Below are 24,456 nucleotides of genomic sequence, written 5' to 3'. Positions count from 1 at the left end.
TTTATTTTTAAAAATAATTGGGCAACTATGCATAAACTTTTATCACAAAGATAAAAACAACCTCCAACTTAGGGAGTTGATAACAGTACCCGCAGGAGTACCACCGAAAATTAAATGTGGAAAAATAACTTTTTGTGGGGATCACAAAAACTCTAAAATTCAATTTTTTTTTGTCTTAAAGTATTAATACTTATTCATGGAAGTATTTACAGCTATGACATGAACAATTATTTATTGTGCGAGTACTATAGTGTGAAGATAACAGTACCCGTACTGTACCCGCGGGGGACCACCGAAAATTAAATGTAGAAAGATAATTTCTTGTAAGGACTGCAAAATCTCAACAATTTTTTTCCCAAAACTATTAATATCTACACAATTTTCTCTTTCAAATGAGATCCATGATGATATATTTTTAGACTCGTCATCGCATAAATATTTATACTTATACTTCCAAGTATTTTTCAAAATATGACACTGAAAGTATTAATATCTAAATATTGAAAGTATTTATACTTATACACTTAGTATTTATACGTATGAGGTCAACTATTTTTGTTAGAGAAAAGTTGACACGGGGATAATTGGGGAACTCGAAAATGGATAATCATAACAAGTTACGCATCAAATTATTAATATCTTTTTTTTAAGTGTTAATATCTTATCTTCTAAATATTTATAACTACGAAGGTATAAATATCTAAGTATTTTTTTTTACATATGACACTGAAAATATTAATATTTAAGTATTGAAAGTATTTATACATATGCACTGAAGTATTTATTCCTATGAAATCAACTATTTTTGTTAGAGAAAAGTTGACGCGAAAACGAGTGCAGAGACTGTAAACGAAAAACTATATAATCAGTGGAGATCATAGAGAAATGGTGCTGCTAGAATTTTACAATAATAATTAATTGAGACTATATAATATCTTTTTAGAATAATAATTAGTGGACACAATATGATTAGTGGGGACTATAATACATTATTCCTCTAAATGCGGGTACTGTAGCGCGGATATAGTGCGGATACTGTAGCGTTGATATTAAAATAATTATTCAAAAAAATAACCTGATCTTAACTACACCGTATTTTACAGATTTAATAATTAAAAATAAAAGTATAAAATCTAAAATTTATTTAAAATAAGGAAAAATTTGCTATGCTTCTTTATTCTATTATTAATCTGATTTTTATTCACTTAATTTGATTATTCTCTCTTTATCATTGTTGTGGAGAAGAAAGCATGTCATGCTATATTCTAAATCTAATTTATGCAAGAAGTAAATTGTTACTGATGGATAACATTTCTATGTTTAATTTTTGAAATTTGACACATTATTATGATAGATATGAAATGTCATATTAAGTCATAAACGATATTCCAAAAAAAGAAACAACAAATGCTAAATTACTAATTATGTTATGAATAAAATATTAATGTGGATGTTCATAACTCCCAATATTCATTCTCCACTATCTCCACTACTCCATGCACTACAATTGAAATTGATGGCCACTACTATTGAAATTTATTTCTCTATTTATTTAGATAGTTTTTCATTTACAATTTGTAGCCTATAAATAGAGGCTTTGTAATATTGTATTGTACACACATATGAGAAATGTATGAATAAAGATATTGCCATTTTTTCATCTCTATTTTGCTTATTCTTCTTTATGCTTGTTCATATTTATTTTATAACACGTTATTAGCACGAGAGCTCTACTAGTTGAAGATTCGAGGTAATTTTAATAACTTTTATTTCAATTTCATTTATATAAATAATACTTCCTAGTAATTGCTAAATGAAATAAGTTATCAATTTTTTTATATTTATTTTGAGATGTTTAGTATGATTCATAGAATTTTATATGAAGTGCATTTTTTAATTTAATCTTCCCGAAGAAGATTTAAAAGAAAAATCTTCTTGAAGAAGACTTATATGATGTATAAATATTGTATAGTGGTTCATATTTTTTTTTTCTTCAAAGCCCTTCGACTGGAACCACCAAGTTCATAGCTTGTATTAGAGGGAAAATAAAACTGCATACTGAATTAATGCGAATAGTTTGCTCAGATACAAATACATATATGAAATATGTGGATACGGATACAATACGGTTTCAATTCTGAAAGCATATATGAATACAAATACTAATAATTATCTATATATGTGTTTATTTTTTATTTTTTTTAGACATTTGTTTGTGCAGATACAGATAAATATCCATATCTATATTTTTTAATCTTTCGGATATTTGTTTGTTTTAGAATTATAAATATTTATAGAAAAAAATATTATTTTTGTTGGTATTTTTTATTTGAAAATATGATTATATCGTTGATTAATTTTTATTAACCAGATATATATTTTATAATTACATAACAAGTTTAACATAAAAAATTATTTGTTCACCTTAATGATCAAATATCTAAATTATAGTTGTGTTTTATGTTATTTTATTTTCTTATATGAAAATTAATTTAATATGTTTCGTGTTCAATCCGTTTGGAGTAGGGTTGTAAATGAGCCGAATTTGAGCGAGTTACCTCCAACTCATACTCAGCTCATTTAGTTAATGAGTGAGTCAACTCGAGTTGGGATAGCAATAATGAGCTGTAAAGCCAACTCAAGTTCAGCTCATTACCAACTCGAGTTGGCTCACAACTTGTTTATAACTTGTTTGACTAGTCAATTTTATTAGTTATAATTATATACTAGTAAGAGTTTATCTAAATACAAACAATTCAAACGACTTAGCTAGTAAGAGTTTATCTAAATACAAACAATTTAAATATAATTCACAATACAACTAACAAAACATACAATTCAAACAACAGCTTAGGAGTCATTTAGAAAGGCATATGATTTATTATGATGAAATTTGTGTAACTCGAGTTGTTAATGAGCGAGTTCGGGTATGTGATATCTCCATATTATATCTAAATTACGGCCCTGATTTACACTGAAACCTGTGCTTTAAAGCCTATAAATGTGGACTTTTTACTTGTATTTCGATGAAATGTGGTACTGCTATGCTTTGTTTGGTATTTTGCAGGAAAAAGGGCGAAAAACTGGATCTAACTACTTTTCATACAGTCCGTATGACATTTTGTACCGGATCCCGTACAAACCGTACGACGCTAATTCGGAAAATCCAGCTGGAATCTGAAATGAGCATAATTTAAGGAGGCCGAAAAGGAAGCCTCTAGGGGTGTGATCTGAGACATTAAAGGAGATATTCCACAGCAGAAAAAGAGAGATGGGGTCATTGAATCTGGACAACCTTTCCTGGAGGTGAGAAAAGACGAGGAAAAGAGGAAGAGAAGTGAAAAATGCGAGTTTGCAACGGATCTTCAGATTTTCCACTGTTTTGTCATGAACTCTTTCATTTCTTGTTATTTGTGTTATCTTGTGAACATGAGTAGGTAATTTACTTTGTTTCTAGGGCTAAGATGTAGTTTCTAGTTTGGCTTTGTTTGCATGCTACTTGGGTTTTGTGTTGAATGCTTTGTTTTTACCTTGTTGCGTAGTATTTTGATTGCTTTATTTGTGCTTGCTTGAATTGATTAGTCATCTCGTTAGATGAATGCACACATCTAAGTGTTAGGAGCCAAGTCTATGACATTTAATCCAACTGAATAAAGTATATGAAGTAGGGTGAAACCAAGGAGTACCCGAAAGGTGAAACTTTCCTTGAGGCGAAAGTCCTTGGATACTTTTAGTAAACCGACAAGTAACTTAGATAAATTAGGCCAAAATGCGAAAGTTGAGGTTTAACGCATCTAAGAGGGAAGTATTTGAGTCCGGTAATCAGGTATTAGGCCAAAATGCGAAAGTTGAGGTTAAGTATCTAGATCTAGTCGATAGAAACCCTAAACATTAGTATCAACACAGAAAACAGTAGCTGCAACATCAACTTGGGGTCCCATATGGACCGTACGGGAATCTGTACGGGCCGTATGCCTCGGAGCTGAACAGAAATGAAATCTGAACCCTGGAAACGCCTTTTTATCAATTGAAAATAACTTTAATTCTCTTTTATTGTCTTTTAAACTTGTCATAAATCAGTAGAATTGTTAGAACTAAACCAAACCAATTTCTCTCACTTTTAGAATCTTAAGTGATTTTAGGATAAGTCCGGTCGTTTTCTTCCGTCCCTGTGGATCGATACCTGAGCATACTCATCGATAGGATAGTACACTTGCTATCTGATTTGACAGAGTATAACAAAGGTTTAAAAGGTATAGCTTGTCATACCGAAACTTTGTAGCATATATTCTGTGCGAACAGTATGCTCAAACTCAACTTATTTATTAAATAAGTCAGCTAACTCTAGTTGAAACTGACTTGAGTTGTAAATGAGCAAGTTAAAGCAAGCAGTTAGCCAACGAGTTATGAGCGAGTTACAAATCTAAGCTATTTTTTACATCCCTCGTTTGGAGTCCTCTATCATCGTCCCTTTCTGTCTCGGAAATATCCCCAAATTTCGGATAAGGATCAATTCGCAAAGTGCTCTTCGTGCAGGTTCCTTTGAACGCTTTTTGCTACAGTACTTCACCACCATGGAAAGCACAAATATAGGCACAAAGTATTTCTTAATTAGAGAAGACATGCACCAGCAACAGACCATAATTTTCAAAAATATAAACTTGCAATTTTTTTTTTTTGCGATTATTTAATATGTGTGCTCGTGGAAAGATGTGTTAAAAATATTCTATTACGGGTCAAGTTATTTTAAACTAAAATTAATAGTTTAATTTTTAAAATTAAATATAGATTAAATCATATATATTAAGCCACATAAATTATAGGCTAATTAAATTCTGCACTCTACCTTTAGGTGCAAACAAATGGTGCAACTTAATAGGTGCATTTGGATATAGGATTCTGATAACAATCCCCAAAGCTTTATCCCCGGACAAACTGTCAAAAAAATCATGGGGGACCACTCAGTCATTAATAAGCATTTCGTAAACTATTAGTATTTAACTTGAAGCATCAAAGTATTTATCTTGAATTTGCAAAGTATTAATCCCTATGCAATGATATCTATTTATGAAAGAATAAATCAATCCATCAATTGTCCCCGCACAAAATTTCTTTTTTTTTGAATCATCCCCGCATAACTTGGGACCATTAAATAAACAATCATCTCATAAATACTTGTCAGTTATCCCTGCATAAAATTTCCTTTTTTTTTTGGATTGTCCACGCACAACTGAAGACCATTAAACAAACAATCTCCTCACCCAATGATAAATACTTCTCAGACATAATGATAAATATTTTATGTTACATGGATAAATACTTCATGCTACATGTATAAATATTTCTCAAACATAATTGCAACTTTCAGTAAAACATCAATAACAAATACATCTCATACATAATGATAAATATTTTATATTATATGGATAAATAATTTATGTTACATGGATAAATACTTTTCAGACATAACTCCAACTTTTAGTAAAACATCAATGGTAAATACTTCTCAAGCATAATGATAAATATTTTATGTTACATAAATAAATACTTCTCAGACATAATTGCAATTTTCTTATGTATAAATATTTTCTTATAATTTTGGACGAAAATTTTAACTGAGAATTTTTATTCTCTATTATGTATGTATGCATACACATTATAATTTTCTTATGTATGTATGCACATATATGTTGATTATTGTATTTTTCCATTGGAGATGCAATTTTGTTAGAGACCTTTAACCAAGAGACATCATGTCATGGATCACATGCACACTCATTTTTTGATATGTTGGATATAATACAACTAGGTATGTATGAAATTTTGGTCCAAACTAGATCATAACCAAGCATCCGATTTTTTTATTTATATCCAAAAAATTATATAAATTTAAAAAACTAACCAAACCGCTTGTTTTTTTTCCAAAACTACCCAAACCGGAAAAAACATTTCGGTTTCAATACCAATTTCCAGAAAAAAAAATTTCCGGAAATTGGATCCTAAATCCGGAATAAATTTTTCCGGATTTAGGATTTCTTTTTTTTTTAGGATATTTTTTTTCCCGAAAAATTTTTTATAGGAAATTTTTTTTTCATTTTTCAGTTTTTTATTTATAATTTATTTATTTTTTGTATTGAAGTATTACAAATATTTAATATATTTTTTTAAAAAATAGATGGAATACTATATAATTTGATTTATTCGAAAGACTGCTACAAATAATCCGGATCAACATTTTTTATGCCGGATTATTTATGACCGTAAGAAAAATTAATATAATATAATATATGTATACGTATATGTATAGGTATATATAATATAATATATGTATATGTATATATAATATGAGTGTGGCTAATTTGCTACCGGAAGCACTTCGACCGAGGTGCTTCCGGGGCTATATTAGCGAATGTGATGTTCAAACAACAAATCCAAACCGTTAGATGTTTAATCTATATTAAAATCTACTTGGAGACCAAATTTTATATTTTTTGGATTTTTTTTACTATTTATTAAGATGGTTTGAAAGTCGCTGTTTTTTACGGTGCAGAATTTTAATAAAAACAGCGATTTTCAAGCCATCTTAATAAATAGTAAAAAAATTCCAAAAAATGTAAAATTTGGTCTCCAAGTATATTTTAATATAGATTAAATATCTAATGGTTTGGATTTGTTGTTTGAACATCACATACGCTAATATAGCCCCGGAAGCACCTCGGTCGAGTGCTTCCGGTAGCAAATTAGCCACACTCTATATAATATAATATATGTATATATAATATAATATATATGTTAAAATGTGCTTGCATATCAAATTTTATATTTTTTTTGAATTTTTTTTACTATTTATTAAGTATTTAACAAAATCGCTATATTCATACCATTGAATTTTTGTACCCATCTTAATAAATAGTAAAAAAATTTAGAAAAATGTAAAATTTGATCTGTAAGCACATTTTAAAATATCCATCATGTTGAACGGTTTGGATTGACTGTTTGGACTTTGAAAACTTTGAAAATACCAATCGTTGAATGCCTACCGTTGAACGAAAACTTAAAGTGAATTTTTAAGGCACTAAACGAGGGTTCCAATACCTCATTTTTTTTATACCTCATCATACCTCATATTTTATATCTTCATTTTCATATATATTATATTATATATACATATTATTAAGCACGTTGGGTGTCCGATCCGCCAACGGCTACGATTGAAAGATGAAAATTCGGATTTGATCTCAGCCCTTCAATTACATAATTTGTCTTCTTTTGATTAAATGCATCTATTTTATGTATAGAAGTTTAAATTTAGTTAAAAACATACCCACCACATGTGCTGCCACACGATACGTTACAATTAAAATAAAAACAAATTCCTAATTTTAGCAATATATTTATCTGTTTCTATATTTCTCCTCTTCAATTGAGAAGACTCCACCTTCCATTTTCTTATTTCTTTGTTTCCTTACTTTTTCTTCGTTTCTATATGGATCACAATAGAAATCAATATTTTTTTTATTTCCTTATTTCTCTTTCTTTGTTTCTATATATATTGGTGTGAGCAATTTAGAATATATTTCCAATATATAATATATCAATGTGTGTGTGTGTGTGTGTGTGTGTGTGTATTTTAAATTGAAAACAAAGAAGAAGAAGAAGAATATAAATTGGAACGTGTGTGTGAATATATATTTCTCTTGTAATGTGTGTGTCCTATACATAAAAACGATAACACTTTTATTTATGTTTTTTGATATCATATTACATGTTGATATTGAATTGTTGTATGATATTTGATATTAGATTCGAATCGAGCTATTATTTGATATCATTTGTACTTAAAAATAGAGAATCATCACATCATCAAATTATTATCAGAGATCACGATTAAAGTTAATTAAAAATACATAATCATATAAATTTTCTATTAAAATGTGTTTTAATTTTTAAATAATTATTATTTTCATTGATATATTTGTTTCTTATAATATGTCCCGTTGCAATGCACGGGTATGATACTAGTATTATATTATATATACATATACATATACATATATTATATTATATTATATATACATATACATATATTATATTGTATATACATATACATATATTATATTGTATATACATATACATATATTATATTATATATACATATACATATACATATATTATATTATATTATTTTTTTTACGGCCGTAAAACATCCGGCATGAAAAATGTTGATCCGGATTATTTGTAGCAGTCTTTCGAATAAATCAAATTATATAGTATTCCATCTTTTTTTTAAAAAAATATATTAAATATTTGTAATACTTCAATATAAAAAATAAATAAATTATAAATAAAAACTGAAAAAAAAATCCTAAATCGGGAAAAAAAATTTCCGGATTTAGCAAAAAAAAAAAATCCTAAATCCGGAAAAAATTATTTCGGATTTAGGATCCAATTTCCGGAAATTGGTATTGAAACCGGAAAAAAAATTTCCGGTTTGGGTAGTTTTGGAAAAAAAACAAGCAGTTTGGTTAGTTTTTTAAATTTATATAATTTTTTGGATATAAATAAAAAAATCGGACCAAGCATTTTGGCCAAACCTTGATCACATGGTTACTAAGTGGTAAGGACGTAACTTCTATACAAACATTGTATTGGATCTTGAGGAGTATATGTTATGTGGATCATATGGGATTGCATGTGTACAAAAGACAATATGTATATATGTTGCATGAATTGAAATCTGTTATGGTTTTATATGAATTCGTATATAATAATCTGCACAATGGAAGTTTAATGTATATTTTTCATATAAATAATTTAAACCATATAATGTTATTTTTTTTTTAATAATTGACTATTATCAATTTTTATCAACTTTAAATTGTAATTTTTAATAAAATATATGTATGTTAAAGACAACGATAAATACTTCTCAGAAGCAATGATAAATATTGTATGTTACATGGATAAATACTTCTCAAATATAATTGCAATATTCAGTAAAACATATGTACGTCAAAGACAATGATAAATACTTCTCAGATATAATGATAAATACTTGTCAAAACAATGATAAATATTTTTTTGAAATTTGTTCTTGAACTTGTCAATAAGTAATGTTTAATCAAATCAAAATATTATTATGTCAAGGATAATGATAAATACTTGTCAGAACAATGGTAAATACTTTCTTAAATATCAATAAACAATAAAAATAATTGTTAGCGGGAATTGTTATTAAATGACAGTATAATTAATGTGGGAATTGTTATTAGAGGACAGTATAATTAATGCGATGATTGTTATTAAAAGGACAGTATAATTAATGCGGGAATTGTTATTAAATGATAGTAATTAATGCGGGGATAAATGAAAATTATTAGCGGAATTAATGGGGGGATAAAAGGCAGTTAAGGAAGTTAATTTGGGGAGAGAGAGTGGGGAGATAAATGGGGGGATAGGGGTGAGGGGAATGATATAATTATTCTTGGATATATATATGCAACATTTGGGATTTTTAAATTATAAAAAAAAAATCTAAACACACATATTTTCACAAAACAGAGAGAGTAGAGAGTTGTATGTTCGGTACTAGTATACTTTTTTTTTTTTTATGATAAAATGCTTTTTAGCCTGTTTAAACTTGGAAAGTTTGTTACAACCAAAATAAGAGAACATCAACTCCCACTAACACCAGTTTCAAAAACTACCATATCCAAAGCTTACTACTAGAGTCAACATCTCCAAGTATTACTAGCATACTTATTATTAATTGTTTGTCAACTTATTTATGTGGATCGGTGAAACACAATTGCTATTGTTATGTATATCCAACACAACAATGAGAAACATGAAGTACAACTAGAGTTGCAAAAGACTTCTCTTATGCTTCTAATAGTAACTTTTATTTTGAATTTAATTTTACACGTTTATATAGCTTAATTCACATACGTATGTATGAACTGAATTAATTGTAACCCTATAACTTGCCCTAATTTTCCACATGATGTGCATTGGTATTTTTGGGATATTTTTCATTTTTGTTAGGATTTCGACGAAGTAGAAAGATAGTAGAGAGTTGGAGAGAAAGAGAGACATCATATAATTAAGTCGAAGCTTAATTATATTATTTCTCTTACCTACATTTTACAACATAAAGATAAACATAAACTAGAAAAAGTTAGAAACAAAACTAGCAACAAGCTCGAAACAAACTGACATCGATCATTAGTAAAACTCAAAAACTTTACAATTGAAAGATGCTTCGTAAGCATATTAGTGGATTGATTCGGTATCAATCTTTTTTCACAATAATTTTATCTTTTGAGATCACATCTCGAACAAACTAATACTGAATTAATATTGTATTATATTCTAGAAAAAAGGTAAGCTACAGTCCCCGATGATCCCCGAACTGATTTCTACACGTTTTTAACGGTCAAACTATCACATTTTTAACGGTCAAACTATCACAGTTAAAAAGCTTCCGATCTCTCCCGTTCTCTTTCTCTCTCTTCAAATTTAAGTTTAGAAAATTCATAAAATCCATAACCTCTTTCTTCCCCGAATTCCTCTCCGACCCCTTCGACAAAATCCAGGTCGTCACCCCTGCGCACCGCCATGGCCGCGCCGGACCTCCTCACCCCTGTGCGCCACCATGGCTGCGCCGCTCCTCTTCGGTCTTTTACAGCGTCTACCTCGTCGCATATCAAGTCGCCATTAACAACAACGAGTTCTCCAATCTATCACCAGACGACGCGATCGAGCGCGATTCCCTTGTGTATCGCTCCAAACCTGAAGAATCGCTCACTCGTGAACAAAGTAGAACGAATAATCGCCGTCGTTCGGCGGTGAGTCGGAGGATTCAGGCCGCCGGTGGTTACCGCTGACGGTGTTCCACTGTCGATCAGGAAGTGACGTGTAGTTATGGGATATACAGTGTCTTGTTGGCGTTGTGCGCCAAGGAGGCGGAGGTTGTGCTAGCCGCCTAGCCTCTTCTACATTGCAGGTACCTCGCCGAAATTATGTCAATGTCAATGAGCTCAGATCACCTAGATCAATGGACAACAGATCGTCACCTGAGCTCAGATCGCTAAAGAGATATCTACAGTTGACGGTAATTTACTCTCTAAATTTTCAATTTTAGAATAGAGCACATGAGGTGTTTGTGAAAATTACTTTTTAAATATACTTATCTAATGTGTACTATTTTCTAATTTCATGAGGTGGTTGAAGAAGAGGTTGATTCCAAAGACAATAATTTCATCAATCGGTTCAAGGAGCAACTCAAGATTTAGAGGTTGAATTCAATTTTGAATTACAAAGAGATGCTTAATTGCGGAAGGTAGATTCATCACTCAAGTTGAACAATTTTTATACGACAGCTTGCAGTTCTGAATTTCCATACTATATAGGTCTCATTTGATTTGTTGATAATGTGTTAGTATCAACACTATGTTGATTTGGCACTTCATCTTTATCATCTTATATAGGTCTCACAAAGAAATCGGGGTAGTTATTTCAATCAGAATTGGTTTTATTGTAACAATTATTCCACCAGAATTTTCTTAATATGAGAATGTTTAAGCTTCTATTTATTTCCAAAGTAAATGAGATAGAGCCTAATCCAATTTTGATCCGGCTTGCTTTCATATTACTGGCAAACTTTGACTTTGAATAGCGGGTGTTCTTTTTACCCTTTTATGCTCATTATTCATTGTTATGGTTGTATCATTGAACCCCCCCCCCCCCCCCCCCCCCCCCCCCCTTCCCCATAATGGCATCATATTCCAAAACTAATTGAATCAAGCCATACATGTGCAACAATTAGCATCAAATTTATAACAACAAATATATGAAATATATCTTAATTGTCACAATAACTAGGAGACTGCAATTGGTATCGAATATTATTTTGTTCACAATATGGAAGGCACAACCAGCACTGGTATGTACTCTCTGCATCGTTGTAAAATCTTGCATCTGGTAAGTTAATTCTCATCTTTTCTCTTAACATACATGTATAGCATAGTTAACTCCAGAGGAAAGTACCCGCAGGCACTAACTACTACTCCCAAGTGCTGAAAATCCCAGTACCATGAAATTGTTGGTTCAGTAAAACATTCTATTGCTGTTTCACTTCTATTAATTTTCCTTTTAAGAGAAGTGTAATTATAATATATTCTAGTGTGAAGCATGCTGGATGTGTGATTGTATCAGATCCAGTTGATGGACAGTTTAATATGCCGACTCGATTTTTATGCGAGATTTGCCGTATTCAACGGGCTGACCCGTAAGTTTTCAACTTTTTTTTCCTCAATTTCATATTTCCAAAAGTTTGTGTTTTATTTAACAAGTAAACATTTCTCTGCAAGTACCACAAACTACTTTTGTGATAGATTATTAGTTTCAAACTTCTCATCGACTTTTAGTTGGCATATCCATTACTTCCAATGAAGCTGGTACCTTCTCTTGTTGCCTCAGATGGGTAAGCTATTTGTTTGTTTTTTCCTTATCACTTTTCCTTTTTATTTTTTCTTGACTTTCTTTTCTAATTCAGTTCAAGCCCAGCGCTCTGTGTAGAGAAAACTTTTGTACTTTCTAATCTACACAAGAAACTTCTCCAATTCACCGAACATGAGCTTCAGGTAAGTCTTTATGTACTACTCATCTGAACCAGCATGGCCATGAGCAAATCTTTTTTTTTATGATCAAACTTTATGCACAATATTAATTGCCCCTCTCCCTTATATAGCGCTGGGTGTAATTTACCAGTATTAATGTTCATTCTGATGCTAGACTGGACTACTATGGAGATGACAATTTTATGCCCAGCCCTTTTTTTCATCAATCGGTTCAAGAAGCAACTCAAGATTCAGAGGTTGAATTCAATTTTGAATTATATGGAGATGCTTAATTATGGTTGATGCCAGAACCGATGTATAGGCTGAGTGAATGATTTATAGTTTGTATACATTACATGCTTGTACTTGAATTCATGTATTAGATTTACAGTGTTCAAATAAACAGTTTACAGTGTTATGTAAAAAGGTTTATAAAATTTAAAATTATTGGAAGTAGCATCTAGATGTAGAATAAAAAAATTAAATTTTTTCTAGTGGTTTACAGTATTCAATGAAATTATCTACAGAGTCATGTGATAAGGTTTATAGAATTAAAAAAAAATTATAATTGAATTTTTTTACCGGTTTACAATATTTAATGAAACTGTCTACAGAGTTATGTGATTATGTTTACAGAATTCAAAACAATTGAAAGCATCATTTAGATGTAAATTTTAAAAAAAAAAAAATTTAATTTTTTTTTATTAGTTTACAGGATTCAAAGAAACTATATACAGAGTTATGTAATAAAGTTTACATAATTTAAAATAATTGATAGTGGCATCTAGGACGATATTTGAAAAAAAAAAGAGGGAAAAAAATTTCAAAAAAAATTTCAAAAAAAAGTTTCAAAAAAAAATTTTAAAAAAATTGGAAAAAAAAATGGAGGTTGAAGTGGAGGTTAAAGTGGAGGTTGAAGTGAAAGTTAAAGTGGTTAAAGTGGAAGCTGAAGTGAAAGTTAAAGTGGTTAAAGTGGAGGTTAAAATGATTATTGGGAACCACACAGAAATGATAAGTTTTTATATTGACAGGATTCGTTGAATTAGTTTATAGGATTTAGTATTGAAATTTACCGAATTTGCTCTATTAGTTTACAGGATCTTTAAAAATATCTAGAGAATTTTTGGATGACTGGAGTTAGGAGACTATTAGCTGCTTCCTATATTCTGTATCCTTATATCTTGACTGGATTCAATCGAATAATGCACATATTTCTATAGTTTGAAATTATGTTTCTTGTTCTCTTTATTTCATCCTTCAACAAGTACGAACACAGAAATTAATTAAGAAGTAAATATAAGTGTGAGCAACACAAGCCATGTGTTAGTTGATTGTTAATTTATTGTTAGATGCTTGCTAGCATAGAACAATTAGGTAATTAATTCTCAAGACAATTTGTAGTGATGTAGTTGCATCAAACAAATTAATGGCCCAAGTTCATTGATCCAGCTCAGGTTAACTTGGATAATTAGGATCATTTCAACATCATAAAAAAATGACAAAATAAATTATGGGTTAGATGTCCGTGTTTACGACACAAATAATTTTTGTTTAAATAAACTTGAAGAAAACCATGGGCACAGCACCAAATTGCACGTCCCATTGTAACCTGTATTTGTTGACTTCAATACAAGACAGCTATTTTAATTTTTATTATTTTATTGGACAGTTGTTTTTTACTATAAAAGTTTTGCAATTGATTAAAAGTTTCTGTATCATCAATTGGATTTTCGTTTAACCACCTTAATTAGTTTACCGATTAAATAAACTGTAATTAATTAATTAGCTATTAAGTTTACAGATTTGTCAGTCGTACCTTAATTAGGACTACGATCAGATCCCTCCCCAATCTCTCTGTACAGAAAAGAAGTAATTAATGGATGGAAATCTGTATAGTTGTAGAACTATAAACCTGACGAATAATTGAAACTGAGTAAACTATACAACATAAATACATAAAGAGATTCAACAATAACAACAAAAATATATATATATATGTGTGCCTAATTAAAGTCTAAAACCATACGTACATCTCTATCCTAATGTAGATCATCCTATAATTATTCCGTCCTCTTTACACTCGAAATTAATTAATTTCTACCAGAAACCATCACTGTCCTCTCTCTCTTAGCAATACCCTTGTTCCTCATTTTGAGCAATCAAATCCTGCATATATTTATCCGTCTGATCAAGCTCGGCCAACATAGCTTCTATTTTCTTATCCGTCTCGACTAACACCTCACTCAAATGTTCCCCACACAATTTTGCATAACCCATCTCCTCTTTAACCTTCATCCATTCTTTTCTCACCTTAGTTAGGCTTCTCTGTGCCACTCTATGCTCTTTATCATGGCTTCTACAGTGTGACTTTGAAGGAAGTCTATGGCCATTCGAAGAACTACCCAGACCGTAACACCACCCCTGTTCAACACCATATGATTCATTGTTAGACAAGGGATCTTGCGAGAAACTTAGCATTCTATTCTGTCCCGCTCGCTGCATGTTATCCTGTTAGATGTAAACAAAAAAAGTAATCTTAATATTATTGATAAAACTCAATTAGAGCTGAGAAGCTTGAGCTTGTTCTGGTTTACAAGGAGGAAAACAAAAACAAAAACACAATGTTCATGATTTTATTACTCGGGGGGGTGCATGGCTGCTTATTGTTTTGAAAATGTGCTTCAAAAGGTTAACAAATTATAACTGGAGAATGCTAAAGTATAGTCTGAAACTCTTACCTTAAATTTCTGAACTTCTCTCTTGTTTGTGCTGATAAGGAGAGAGAAATTAATTAAGAGAGGGTAGTGCAGATGACTCAATCCATGGTGCGGCCTCTAATTTATAAGAGATAATCAAGCTGGTCTACTTACCTAATGCACCACACCACTTGACACACTATATATGATGTTAATTTGGTCTCATAAGACCCATTCATTATAGTCAAACAGACAACAATGTAAGTCGTCAGCGGATTGGGAAAAGTGGCTTAATTCACTGGATCCAGCATTCCCAGCTAATCCCACCATTAAAGGCTTATTATTTTAAGCATTGGCGTGTGTCCACCATGGGAAAAGTGCGACAACATGACAAAGAGGCTGGCGTGTTAGGTAACCTTGTGGTATTAAAGCAATGAGAGGCGCGTGGTTACCACGCTAGTCGGTACGGGAAAGAGAAATAAAAATTAAATTTTTAAGAAGGACAAGGTATGAGGTACTTGGTCAAATAAATTTATAGAAATAGCGGAATTTTTTTCATAAACCATAATTAATAAATCAAAAATTAGGAAACTAATATGATTTTTTTTTTTTTTGAAAAACCATAAGGACCGTATGGTCCCTATGGTCTCCAAAATTGCATTTCTCCAGATCGTAGGGATCATACGGTCTTACCATTTTTTTTTTTTTGTATTAAAATATTAGAAATATTGAATACATATCTTTGAAAATAGATGAAATATAATATAATTTGATTTATTAGAAATACTGCAACAAATAACCCGGATTAATATTTTTCAGGTCAGATTTTTCGCGGCTGTAAGAAAAATTAATATATTTCTTTATGTGTTATTAGAAAAAAAATAAAAATGCTTAGATTCTAAGTTATTGATCCCGGTTCAAAAGTCACTTCTAGGTAATTTAGAAAATATTGTGATCCTTCTAGTACATTTAATTTATGAAAAGTTGTATCTATTTAAAAAAAAAAACAAAAACTTTAAGTTATTTAATAATTGTTATTCAAAAAGAATTCTCAAAATAGATACAACTTTTTTATAAATTAAATGTCCTAGAAGGATCACAATATTTTCTGGATTACCTAGAAGTGACTTTTGAACCGGGATCAATAACTCAGAATCTAAGCATTTTTATTTTTTTTCCAATAACACATAAAGAAATATATTAATTTTTCTTACAGCCGCGAAAAATCCGACCTGAAAAATATTGATCCGGGTTATTTGTTGCAGTCTTTCTAATAAATCAAATTATATTATATTTCATCTATTTTCAAAGAAATATATTCAATATTTCTAATATTTTAATACAAAAAATTAAAAAATTTATGTTTTATAAAAAAAAATGGTAAGACCATATGGTCCCTACGGTCTGGAGAAATGCAATTTTGGAGACCGTAGAGACCATACGGTCCTTATGGTTTTTCAAAAAAAAAAAATAATCATATTAGTTTTCTAATTTTCGATTTATTAATTATAGTTTATGAAAAAAATTCGAAATAGCGGGTGGCAACGTCGCTTTGAAAAGACTGAAAGGAAGGCGCATTTGACACGGCAAGTACCACAGTACCAACAGCTACAACTACTAATTTTCTTGAATATAACTAAGCAATTTGATCTCCTCTTGGTCTTTTTGGGACGATATTCTTTTCATACAAAGATAAACGGGTAAAGGAGCATGGGATACTGATATTTTTTTCATAGAAAGATACACGAGTAAAGCAGCATTGACGAAAGCTCCGTTAGCTAATCCATGTCGTGAGAAGGCTAAATATATCTCATGTGGCCGGTGCTGAATGAGAGATCCTATCGTCTGATATATATGCAGAGTATATGGAGACAGAAATGAATCTGCTGTTATTCCGATCTCAACTGTTCAAACTTTTTATGTGCGCATCTCAAAAAATAAGTTTTTTATGCACGAATCTCAAAAAGAACCAATGGTTGAGATCGGAATAACAAGTTCCTGTTATTCCTTGAGAATAACAAAAGATTTATTTCCATACGGAGACACCGAATCTAAATACGGGTCCTTGTTTCGCATCGATTGCAATATATCCCATAAATGTTCGCTCCAATATATTTCGAGGGACTTGGCTACGGTGCTATGGGTTGCATAGAGGCCTTCCGTGCTACGGCTCAATATTCGAGTTTTCAAAATTCTAACGGTCGATCCGAACCGTTCATCTTGTTCTACATATTAATATGTGTTTGGAGACCAAATTTTACATTTTTTGGAATTTTTTTACTATTTTTTTAGATTTATTGAAAATCGTTGTTTTTCAGACAAATCTGGACCATAAAAAACAGCGATATTCAATAAATCTAAAAAAATAGTAAACAATTTCCAAAAAATGTAAAATTTGGTCTCCAAAGACATATTAATATGGAGAACAAGATGAACGGTTCGGATCGACCATTAGGATTTTAAAAAGTCGAATATTGAGCCATAGCACGGGAGGCCTCTATGCAACCCATAGCATATTAGCCAAATCCATATTTCGAGATGTCTTCTAGAACTAATATCAAAATTTTATATTTGTGTATCTTGAATTTTTGAAGGAATAACTTTAATATTTTTGTTTTACAAAAATTGACTTAACTATATCTATTTTGTGTTTGTCTATTAGCAAACATTAGAAATTAAATATAATCTCGTCAAATTTTAAAAAAAAAAAAATTGATACTCGATATATACGGACAAAAATATCCTTGCCTGATTGATAAGATGTAGTAATTCGTTGGGTTTATATATGACGCTTCCAATAACGATGTAGAAATAAATCTACATACATAATATACATATATAGCAAGAATAAATTTACACATATGTTAATAAAAAGAGACCCATTAAAGAAACAAAATTGATTAAGAAGATCTAATTAATAATTTGATTATAGTCTTTTCTCAAATATATTTTTTATGTATTTGAAACTCAAATTTTCCTTTTTTTTAACTTTATCCCAATTCCTGTATGATCAAGAAATCTACTTGCTTAATTTGAGAATTTTATTTGAGAATATGCTGGAATATATAACCAAAGTTTAAACAGATGATTCAATTAATTATATATGAATTAATGATACTTCTATTAATTGTTAGGGTAATTAAGTCAACTAAAAAAAACAAAATTAAACAACAGAGAAGAACACAAGGATGAAAAAAATACAGGATTAATAACTGAAATGAGGGAACAGTGAATTGGTCTGTCCGGCCGGTTCTAGTATTTACTATTTAGCCATATATATATACATATGGCCGGGGCTGATTTATTTGTTAGCAATATAGAATTATTAAGCAGCTAATTAATAAATTAATTAATACGGTGATACATTTTTAAACATGTTTTTCCAATTTTAATAACAATCAAATTGCCAATATTATATCTTTAAGATAATAATATAATTATGTATATCTAATTTCAAAAATATTAAGATGAGCAAAAATTTTATATGAGATAATAGGATGCCAAGTACCACGCAAATGACTATGATCTATTTCTAAAACTTATTTGAAATATTGCTATAACAATGCAATTCGGAAGATATTTTTTTTTTGCTATCTATAACTGTAAATTTAGATTTAAAAAAATTGAATTGTAATAATTGTTAAATTTGCAAGTTAGCAAAAACAAACAAAGCTTCCTTTTTTTTCTTTCTACCAGCAAAAATGAAACTATATTTGGAACCTTGAAGAAAAAAAAAACTACAAGGTTTGCAATTTTTCAACTATCCAGAAAAAAGTTATATAAAGTTGTTTAGTGGTGGGCCAGGCCCAGGTTTTCTTATTTGAGTATCAAACCAAAACCATACCCAGCCGGCCCAGAAAAAGCGTGTCAAACTAAGAATCATTTATCCCCCTCTCATGCGAAATTTATGGTTTTACTTAGTAATTAACCTTCAATTTTTTCTTATACAACTAGTAAAGTGAAGATGCTTTCATATTGACAAAACGTGGGAAGTACGATATATCATGTCACCTAATGAAATCTAAGGAATAATGTTGAAACCTCTTTTTCATCATGACATTCATTTTGGGGGATATATATATGTTTAGCATTGCTACTTATTTCCTTAAAAATATATTAGCAGGAAATTATTTTGTGTAATCCTCAAGCACCGAAGATTGATCACCAGCTGCATTAGAACAAATAAAATTAATTTCAGAACTGGGTTGCACTCCCCACTAGTAAATGAACTAATTCATGAGAGGGCATATGCATATTAAGCAGTGTAATTTAGGAAGAGGCGGATATATATGTTAATTGAGATGTATCCTCCTAAGGCATGCCGTGCATGTATGCTCGAATTCAGTGGCGGGACACTGTGGAGAGCAAAGGAGGTACCCCTTATAAATTGACATTTTATACTTCAGTCCATTAAATTTTGTAATTTTCATATGTATTAATACCTTTTAGTTCCCTTTATAAAATAAAATTGCACTATATTTGAATTTTTAGCCCCCTCAATCTCTATTTTCTAGTTACGCCCCTGCTCGAATTCAGCATAAACAAACTGCATAGGTAGATCAATTTTTCATGATAGAACAAATGATGGATATATAATGAAATACAAATTATATCGAATTTATGGGTGCATTATAAAACTAGGGGCATGCATGCATATACAAATTTACATTCATAGAAAATTATTTTTAAACCTAAATATGTAATACAGTTTAACATATATACTAATAGGAGCTCAAGGTCTAGGAACTTGTTTCCGTTAGGAAATTAAAATTTGTTTGGTATATATTGTTATATATATAGAGAGAGAGATGTGCTATGGTCCATTGCAATGCATGGAGGGATTTGTGCATTGGACTATAAATCTAAAATTCAAAATCCAAATGGCCGATCCAAACCGTTCATCTTGTTCTCCATATTAATATGTGCTTGGAGACCAAATTTTACATTTTTCTGAATTTTTTTACTATTTATTAAGTATTTTACAAAATTGTTGATCCAACGGTGGCTTAACAAAACAGTAAAATCAGCAGCCACCGTTGGATCAACAATTTTGTAAAATACTTAATAAATAGTAAAAAAATTCAGAAAAATGTAAAATTTGGTCTCCAAGCACATATTAATATGGAGAACAAGATGAACGGTTTGGATCGGCCATTTGGATTTTGAATTTTAGATTTATGGTCCAATGCACAAACCCCTCCATGCATTGCAATGCACCATAGCCTATCTCTCGCTCTCTCTCTCTCTCTCTCTCTCTCTCTATATATATATATATATATATAGTAAGGCTATGGTGAGTTGCGAAGTAAAATATGTTTTTACTTCATGCAATATTTTTATTTTCAAAGTTCAAATAGCCGATCCAAACTGTTAGATGTTTAATCTATATTAAAATATGCTTGGAAACTAAATTTTACATTTTTTGGAATTTGTTTACTATTTATTAAGCCACTTTGAAAATCTGAAAATCCAGGTGAACAGTAAAAACAGTAAAAATTTATGGATCGCTGGATCGGCAATTTTCAAAGTGGCTTAATAAATAGTAAAAAAATTCCAAATTAAAAATGTAAAATTTGGTCTCCAATCACATTTCAATATGGAGATCATGTTGAGCGGTTCGGATCGACATTTTGAACTTTAAAATCGCAAAATATGAGCGTGAAGTAAAATAGTCGCTTTACTTCGTAACTCACCGTAGCCCAACTCATATATATATATTGACAATTGTATTATGTATCAATATATTAAGAAGATATGTATATGCGAACCGTATATATAGCATTATAATATAGGATTAAATTTTGAGTTTTAATTAAAACTTCAAAAAAATTATGCAAATCATGTACTTGCATAAAAAATTCAGGATGATTGAATCTAAGAATTTAAAAAACTACTTAAAATTATTAAGCTTTGGTTAATGTTTTTTAGCGCGTCTTGACTACAAGTCCATAAATGCAGGCTGCAACAGGTGGGGATTTAGAACTCAAAAGGTCATTTTAACATATTTTTTAAAAAAAATTCAAGTATATATAAAGGATATTTGTTTATTGTATCAAGTACAACAAGTTACACAAAATACAAGCGGCCGGCCCATCAATTAACGGTTTGTATATATATTATTTTCATTAGAATTACGGACTCTAAATTTCAAATTCTACCAATATCGCCAACGATAATAATTAGTTTATTAGACAATGCATGCAAAAGAAATTGACAAATTTGAAGGTAAATATCAAAACCGGGTGAAAATATTCCAGATGAGGAGACCCAGAATTGATCCATTTTGTAGACAAATTTGCTTTTACTACTAATCAAAAAGCTCTTTTTACTATGTGATTCCTCGTTCCACTCAATAAAGATTTTGACTTTATTTATAATTTTGTTTTGGTATCCTCTGGATAATGATATATAACTGCTTCATAGAATTATTATTTAATGGATTTCCTTGATTCCCCCAAAGTGTGGTCTCAAGAAAATTCAAATTAATTAGCCTCTTTCCTTTATGCTCAAAACTACTGTTACTGAAACCAGGTGATCACATGCTTAAAAACGATGTGAAGGAAATCAAGTTACTCAGATCGGAGAGAGCGGTCCTCTTGTTTGGTATAGCTAATAACTTGCATGTATGATGTATCTGTGTTGGCCATATATAAATTATTTCGATAATTCACAATTTGAGTGCAGTCCATGGAATCCTGGTCTAAGCTACACTGCTTGAATACCAAGGAAAATACTGGCAAAAATAAACTTCCCCAGTTATCTATTAAATCTACATGGAAAATAAATTACAAGAAAAAAAAAAGCAAAGACTATTAAATCTTCATGGAATTAACCACCGTCAAGATATTATTACATATGCTAATTACATGATGCTACACTCAAGGGGAATATCAGGAATTCCTGCCATAATATTATTAGCAGGAAAACGCAAAAATGGGAAGATAGAGAGCTATACATAGGCCTTGCAACCCAACTAGGCACTTATAGCCGTTAAAGATTTAATAATTTATAATCACTTTAACCAGATGAGGAAATGTTCACATGGAAAAGTAAACTGAACATTTTGAGAATCCCATAAGTAGTCAGCATAGCCAGCCATCCTCCAATCAAAACCCTAAGCGCACCCTTATATGGCTTGGCACCACCCAGAAGTGCACCAATTGCACCGAAGGCAACCAACGCAAGACTACTCACTCCACAAACAACACCCAGCCTCGTTCCCAAAGATTTGATAAATGCCCCGGCAAGCAACGGTAGCAGCCCGCCAATTGAAAATGCTAAAGCTGATGCACCAGCAGCCAGCAACGGATTTGCTAATGGTTTTTTAGTTTCTTCTCCATCTATCACTTCACCTTGATCGATCAGAGTCTTTTCTATGTCATACTGAGCGTAAACCGACACAAATTCACCAATGGCCATGCTACATGCACCAGCTACCAGACCAGCCAGGCCAGAGACCAGCATAGCCTTGGCAGCCGAGCTAGCTGCACCAACACCAATCATAAGGGAAGCGACGGATACAAGCCCGTCGTTGGCCCCTAGGACAGAGGCACGGAGCCACTGGGCCCGTTGCATGTAGTCAATGGTGTCATCGGATTTGCCGAGTTCAAGGTCTTTGTTTTGGTTGTGGGGCGTCGGGATTTTGGAAATTTCTGGTGATGAGGTTGTTGTGGGGACAACAGAGTTCATACGAAAAGACATAGTTGTTGTCTCTAGTGATAGATCTTAGTTTACTTCGAAGGAAATGAAGCAATCTGAGGGGAGAGAGAGATTTGGGAGTATGGAGGACACACGCCTAATGGTCTGGTATTTATGGACTCTGTATTTTGACTGGACCAGGCGATTTTTTTAAAAATTAAATAAAAATTATAGGAGGATGTAGTGTTTGGTAAACGGGCCGGGCCGGGCGGTCCGGGCAAAACCCGGGCACGGGCACGGGTAGCCACGGTCACGGGCGTCACGGGCACACGGGCAAAACGGGCCGGGCATCACGGGTATTTTTTTTCAAAAATCCCGCCCTGCCCGTTTAATACCCGTGCCCGTCACGGGTTCGGGGGCAGGACGGTCCGGGTACGGAGGGCCGGGCAGTCCGATCCGGTCCGGATCCGGATCCGGATTTTTTTTTTCTTTTTTTTTTCTGTTTTTTTTAAAACAGAAATAAAATAAACAAAAATAAAAAACAAAAATAAAAAACAAAAATAAGAAAAACAGAAATAAAAAACAGAAATAAGAAAAACAGAAATACAAAAAACAGAAATACAAAAAAACAGAAATAAAATTCAGAAATAAGAAAAAATATAAAACAGAAATAAGAAAAACAGAAATAAAAAACAGAAATAAAAAAACAGAATTTAAAAAACAGAAATAAAAAACAGAAATAAGAAAAACATAAATTAAAAAACAGTATTTAAAAACCAGAAATGGGGGGAATTTGGGTTTAAATTTTGAATTTTAGATCAAAAGTAAAAAAAAAAAAAAAAATCTGCCACGGGCTCACGGGTTCACGGGCACGGGTGTCACGGGTACGGGGGTCCGGTTCTCACGGGTATTTTTTCAAAAAACCGGGACCGGCCCGTTTAATACCCGTGCCCGTGTACCTGTGTACCCGTGCATACCCGTGGCACGGGCACGGTCCGGTCCGACTTGAGCCCCCAGGGCATTTACCAAACACTAGGAGGATGGCTGCTTCGGATTTTATTTTATTTTGGGTTTCCCACGTGACCCGAGCAAAACGACAGGGAATTCCGTTTTGAGGTTTGAGCTAGGCCTCTAGGGAGAGAATTAGTGGGGTATTGGCTTTTACTATTATAAATTTATAATCTATCTGTTAAAGGTGCGCAAAGAGCAGGTGTCCGTGTTGCCGTGTTGTGCTGTACGTATTTCTCATGATATTTAGTTTTACCACCCAAAAAGAAATTCTTTAATTGATTTTTTTTATGTATGTCGAACGTTTGGAAAAGGCAAGATGAGCAATTAAAAATTACATTATTTTTCTTTTGCTGTGTCAAAAGTTGCAAAAAAGACAATGTTGAATTATCCTGACACCCTACATCGGCACATCGCACGGATCCACATCATCTAAGGTATCTCAAACTTTGAGTTAATTAGTGAAAAATTCAGATCGTTCAAATTTTTTTATG

General features: G+C 31.4%; 1 protein-coding gene and 3 long non-coding RNA genes across 10 annotated transcripts in view; 2 read left to right on the top strand and 2 right to left on the bottom strand.

Moving 5' to 3' along the window:
- The window catches only part of LOC144561456 (uncharacterized), a 65,477-nt gene extending 43,049 nt beyond the window's left edge, over positions 1-22,428 (top strand). Inside the window, exon 2 of the long non-coding RNA XR_013513835.1 lies at positions 22,294-22,428. This is a non-coding gene — a long non-coding RNA (uncharacterized LOC144561456). The remainder of the gene's footprint in view (positions 1-22,293) is intronic.
- Positions 10,523-13,079, top strand: LOC144561454 (uncharacterized). 7 transcript variants are annotated; one of them, XR_013513833.1, is made up of 5 exons: positions 10,523-11,113; positions 11,223-11,341; positions 11,884-12,484; positions 12,557-12,644; positions 12,796-13,079. It is a non-coding gene; the product is annotated as an uncharacterized LOC144561454 (long non-coding RNA). The 7 variants fall into 7 exon arrangements; XR_013513832.1 differs by having other exon boundaries at positions 12,752-13,079; XR_013513829.1 differs by having other exon boundaries at positions 12,557-13,079.
- LOC144562283 (uncharacterized) lies at positions 14,922-15,488 on the bottom strand. The gene is made up of 2 exons (XR_013514037.1): positions 15,359-15,488; positions 14,922-15,128 (listed from the first exon to the last, which is right to left on the bottom strand). It is a non-coding gene; the product is annotated as an uncharacterized LOC144562283 (long non-coding RNA).
- On the bottom strand, positions 22,145-23,117 carry LOC144561452 (vacuolar iron transporter homolog 2-like). Its single transcript, XM_078310413.1, has 2 exons — positions 22,339-23,117; positions 22,145-22,193 (listed from the first exon to the last, which is right to left on the bottom strand). Exons 1-2 carry the CDS (start codon positions 23,015-23,017, stop codon positions 22,189-22,191), a joined length of 684 nt encoding a protein of 227 aa, XP_078166539.1. The 5' UTR covers positions 23,018-23,117; the 3' UTR covers positions 22,145-22,188.
- Between the last annotated feature and the right edge of the window lie 1,339 nt (positions 23,118-24,456).

Source organism: Carex rostrata, chromosome 11 (genome assembly GCF_964058835.1).
Source record: "Carex rostrata chromosome 11, lpCarRost1.2, whole genome shotgun sequence".
NCBI classification, from domain to species: Eukaryota; Viridiplantae; Streptophyta; class Magnoliopsida; order Poales; family Cyperaceae; genus Carex; species Carex rostrata.
Note: the sequence above shows the minus strand (reverse complement) of the source record. Positions and strands in the feature narration are given on the sequence as shown.

What these genes read in the sequence shown, in the direction of transcription:
- LOC144561452 (XM_078310413.1), bottom strand. Translation starts at nt 23,017, where the DNA reads ATGTCTTTTCGTATGAACTCTGTTGTCCCCACAACAACCTCATCACCA.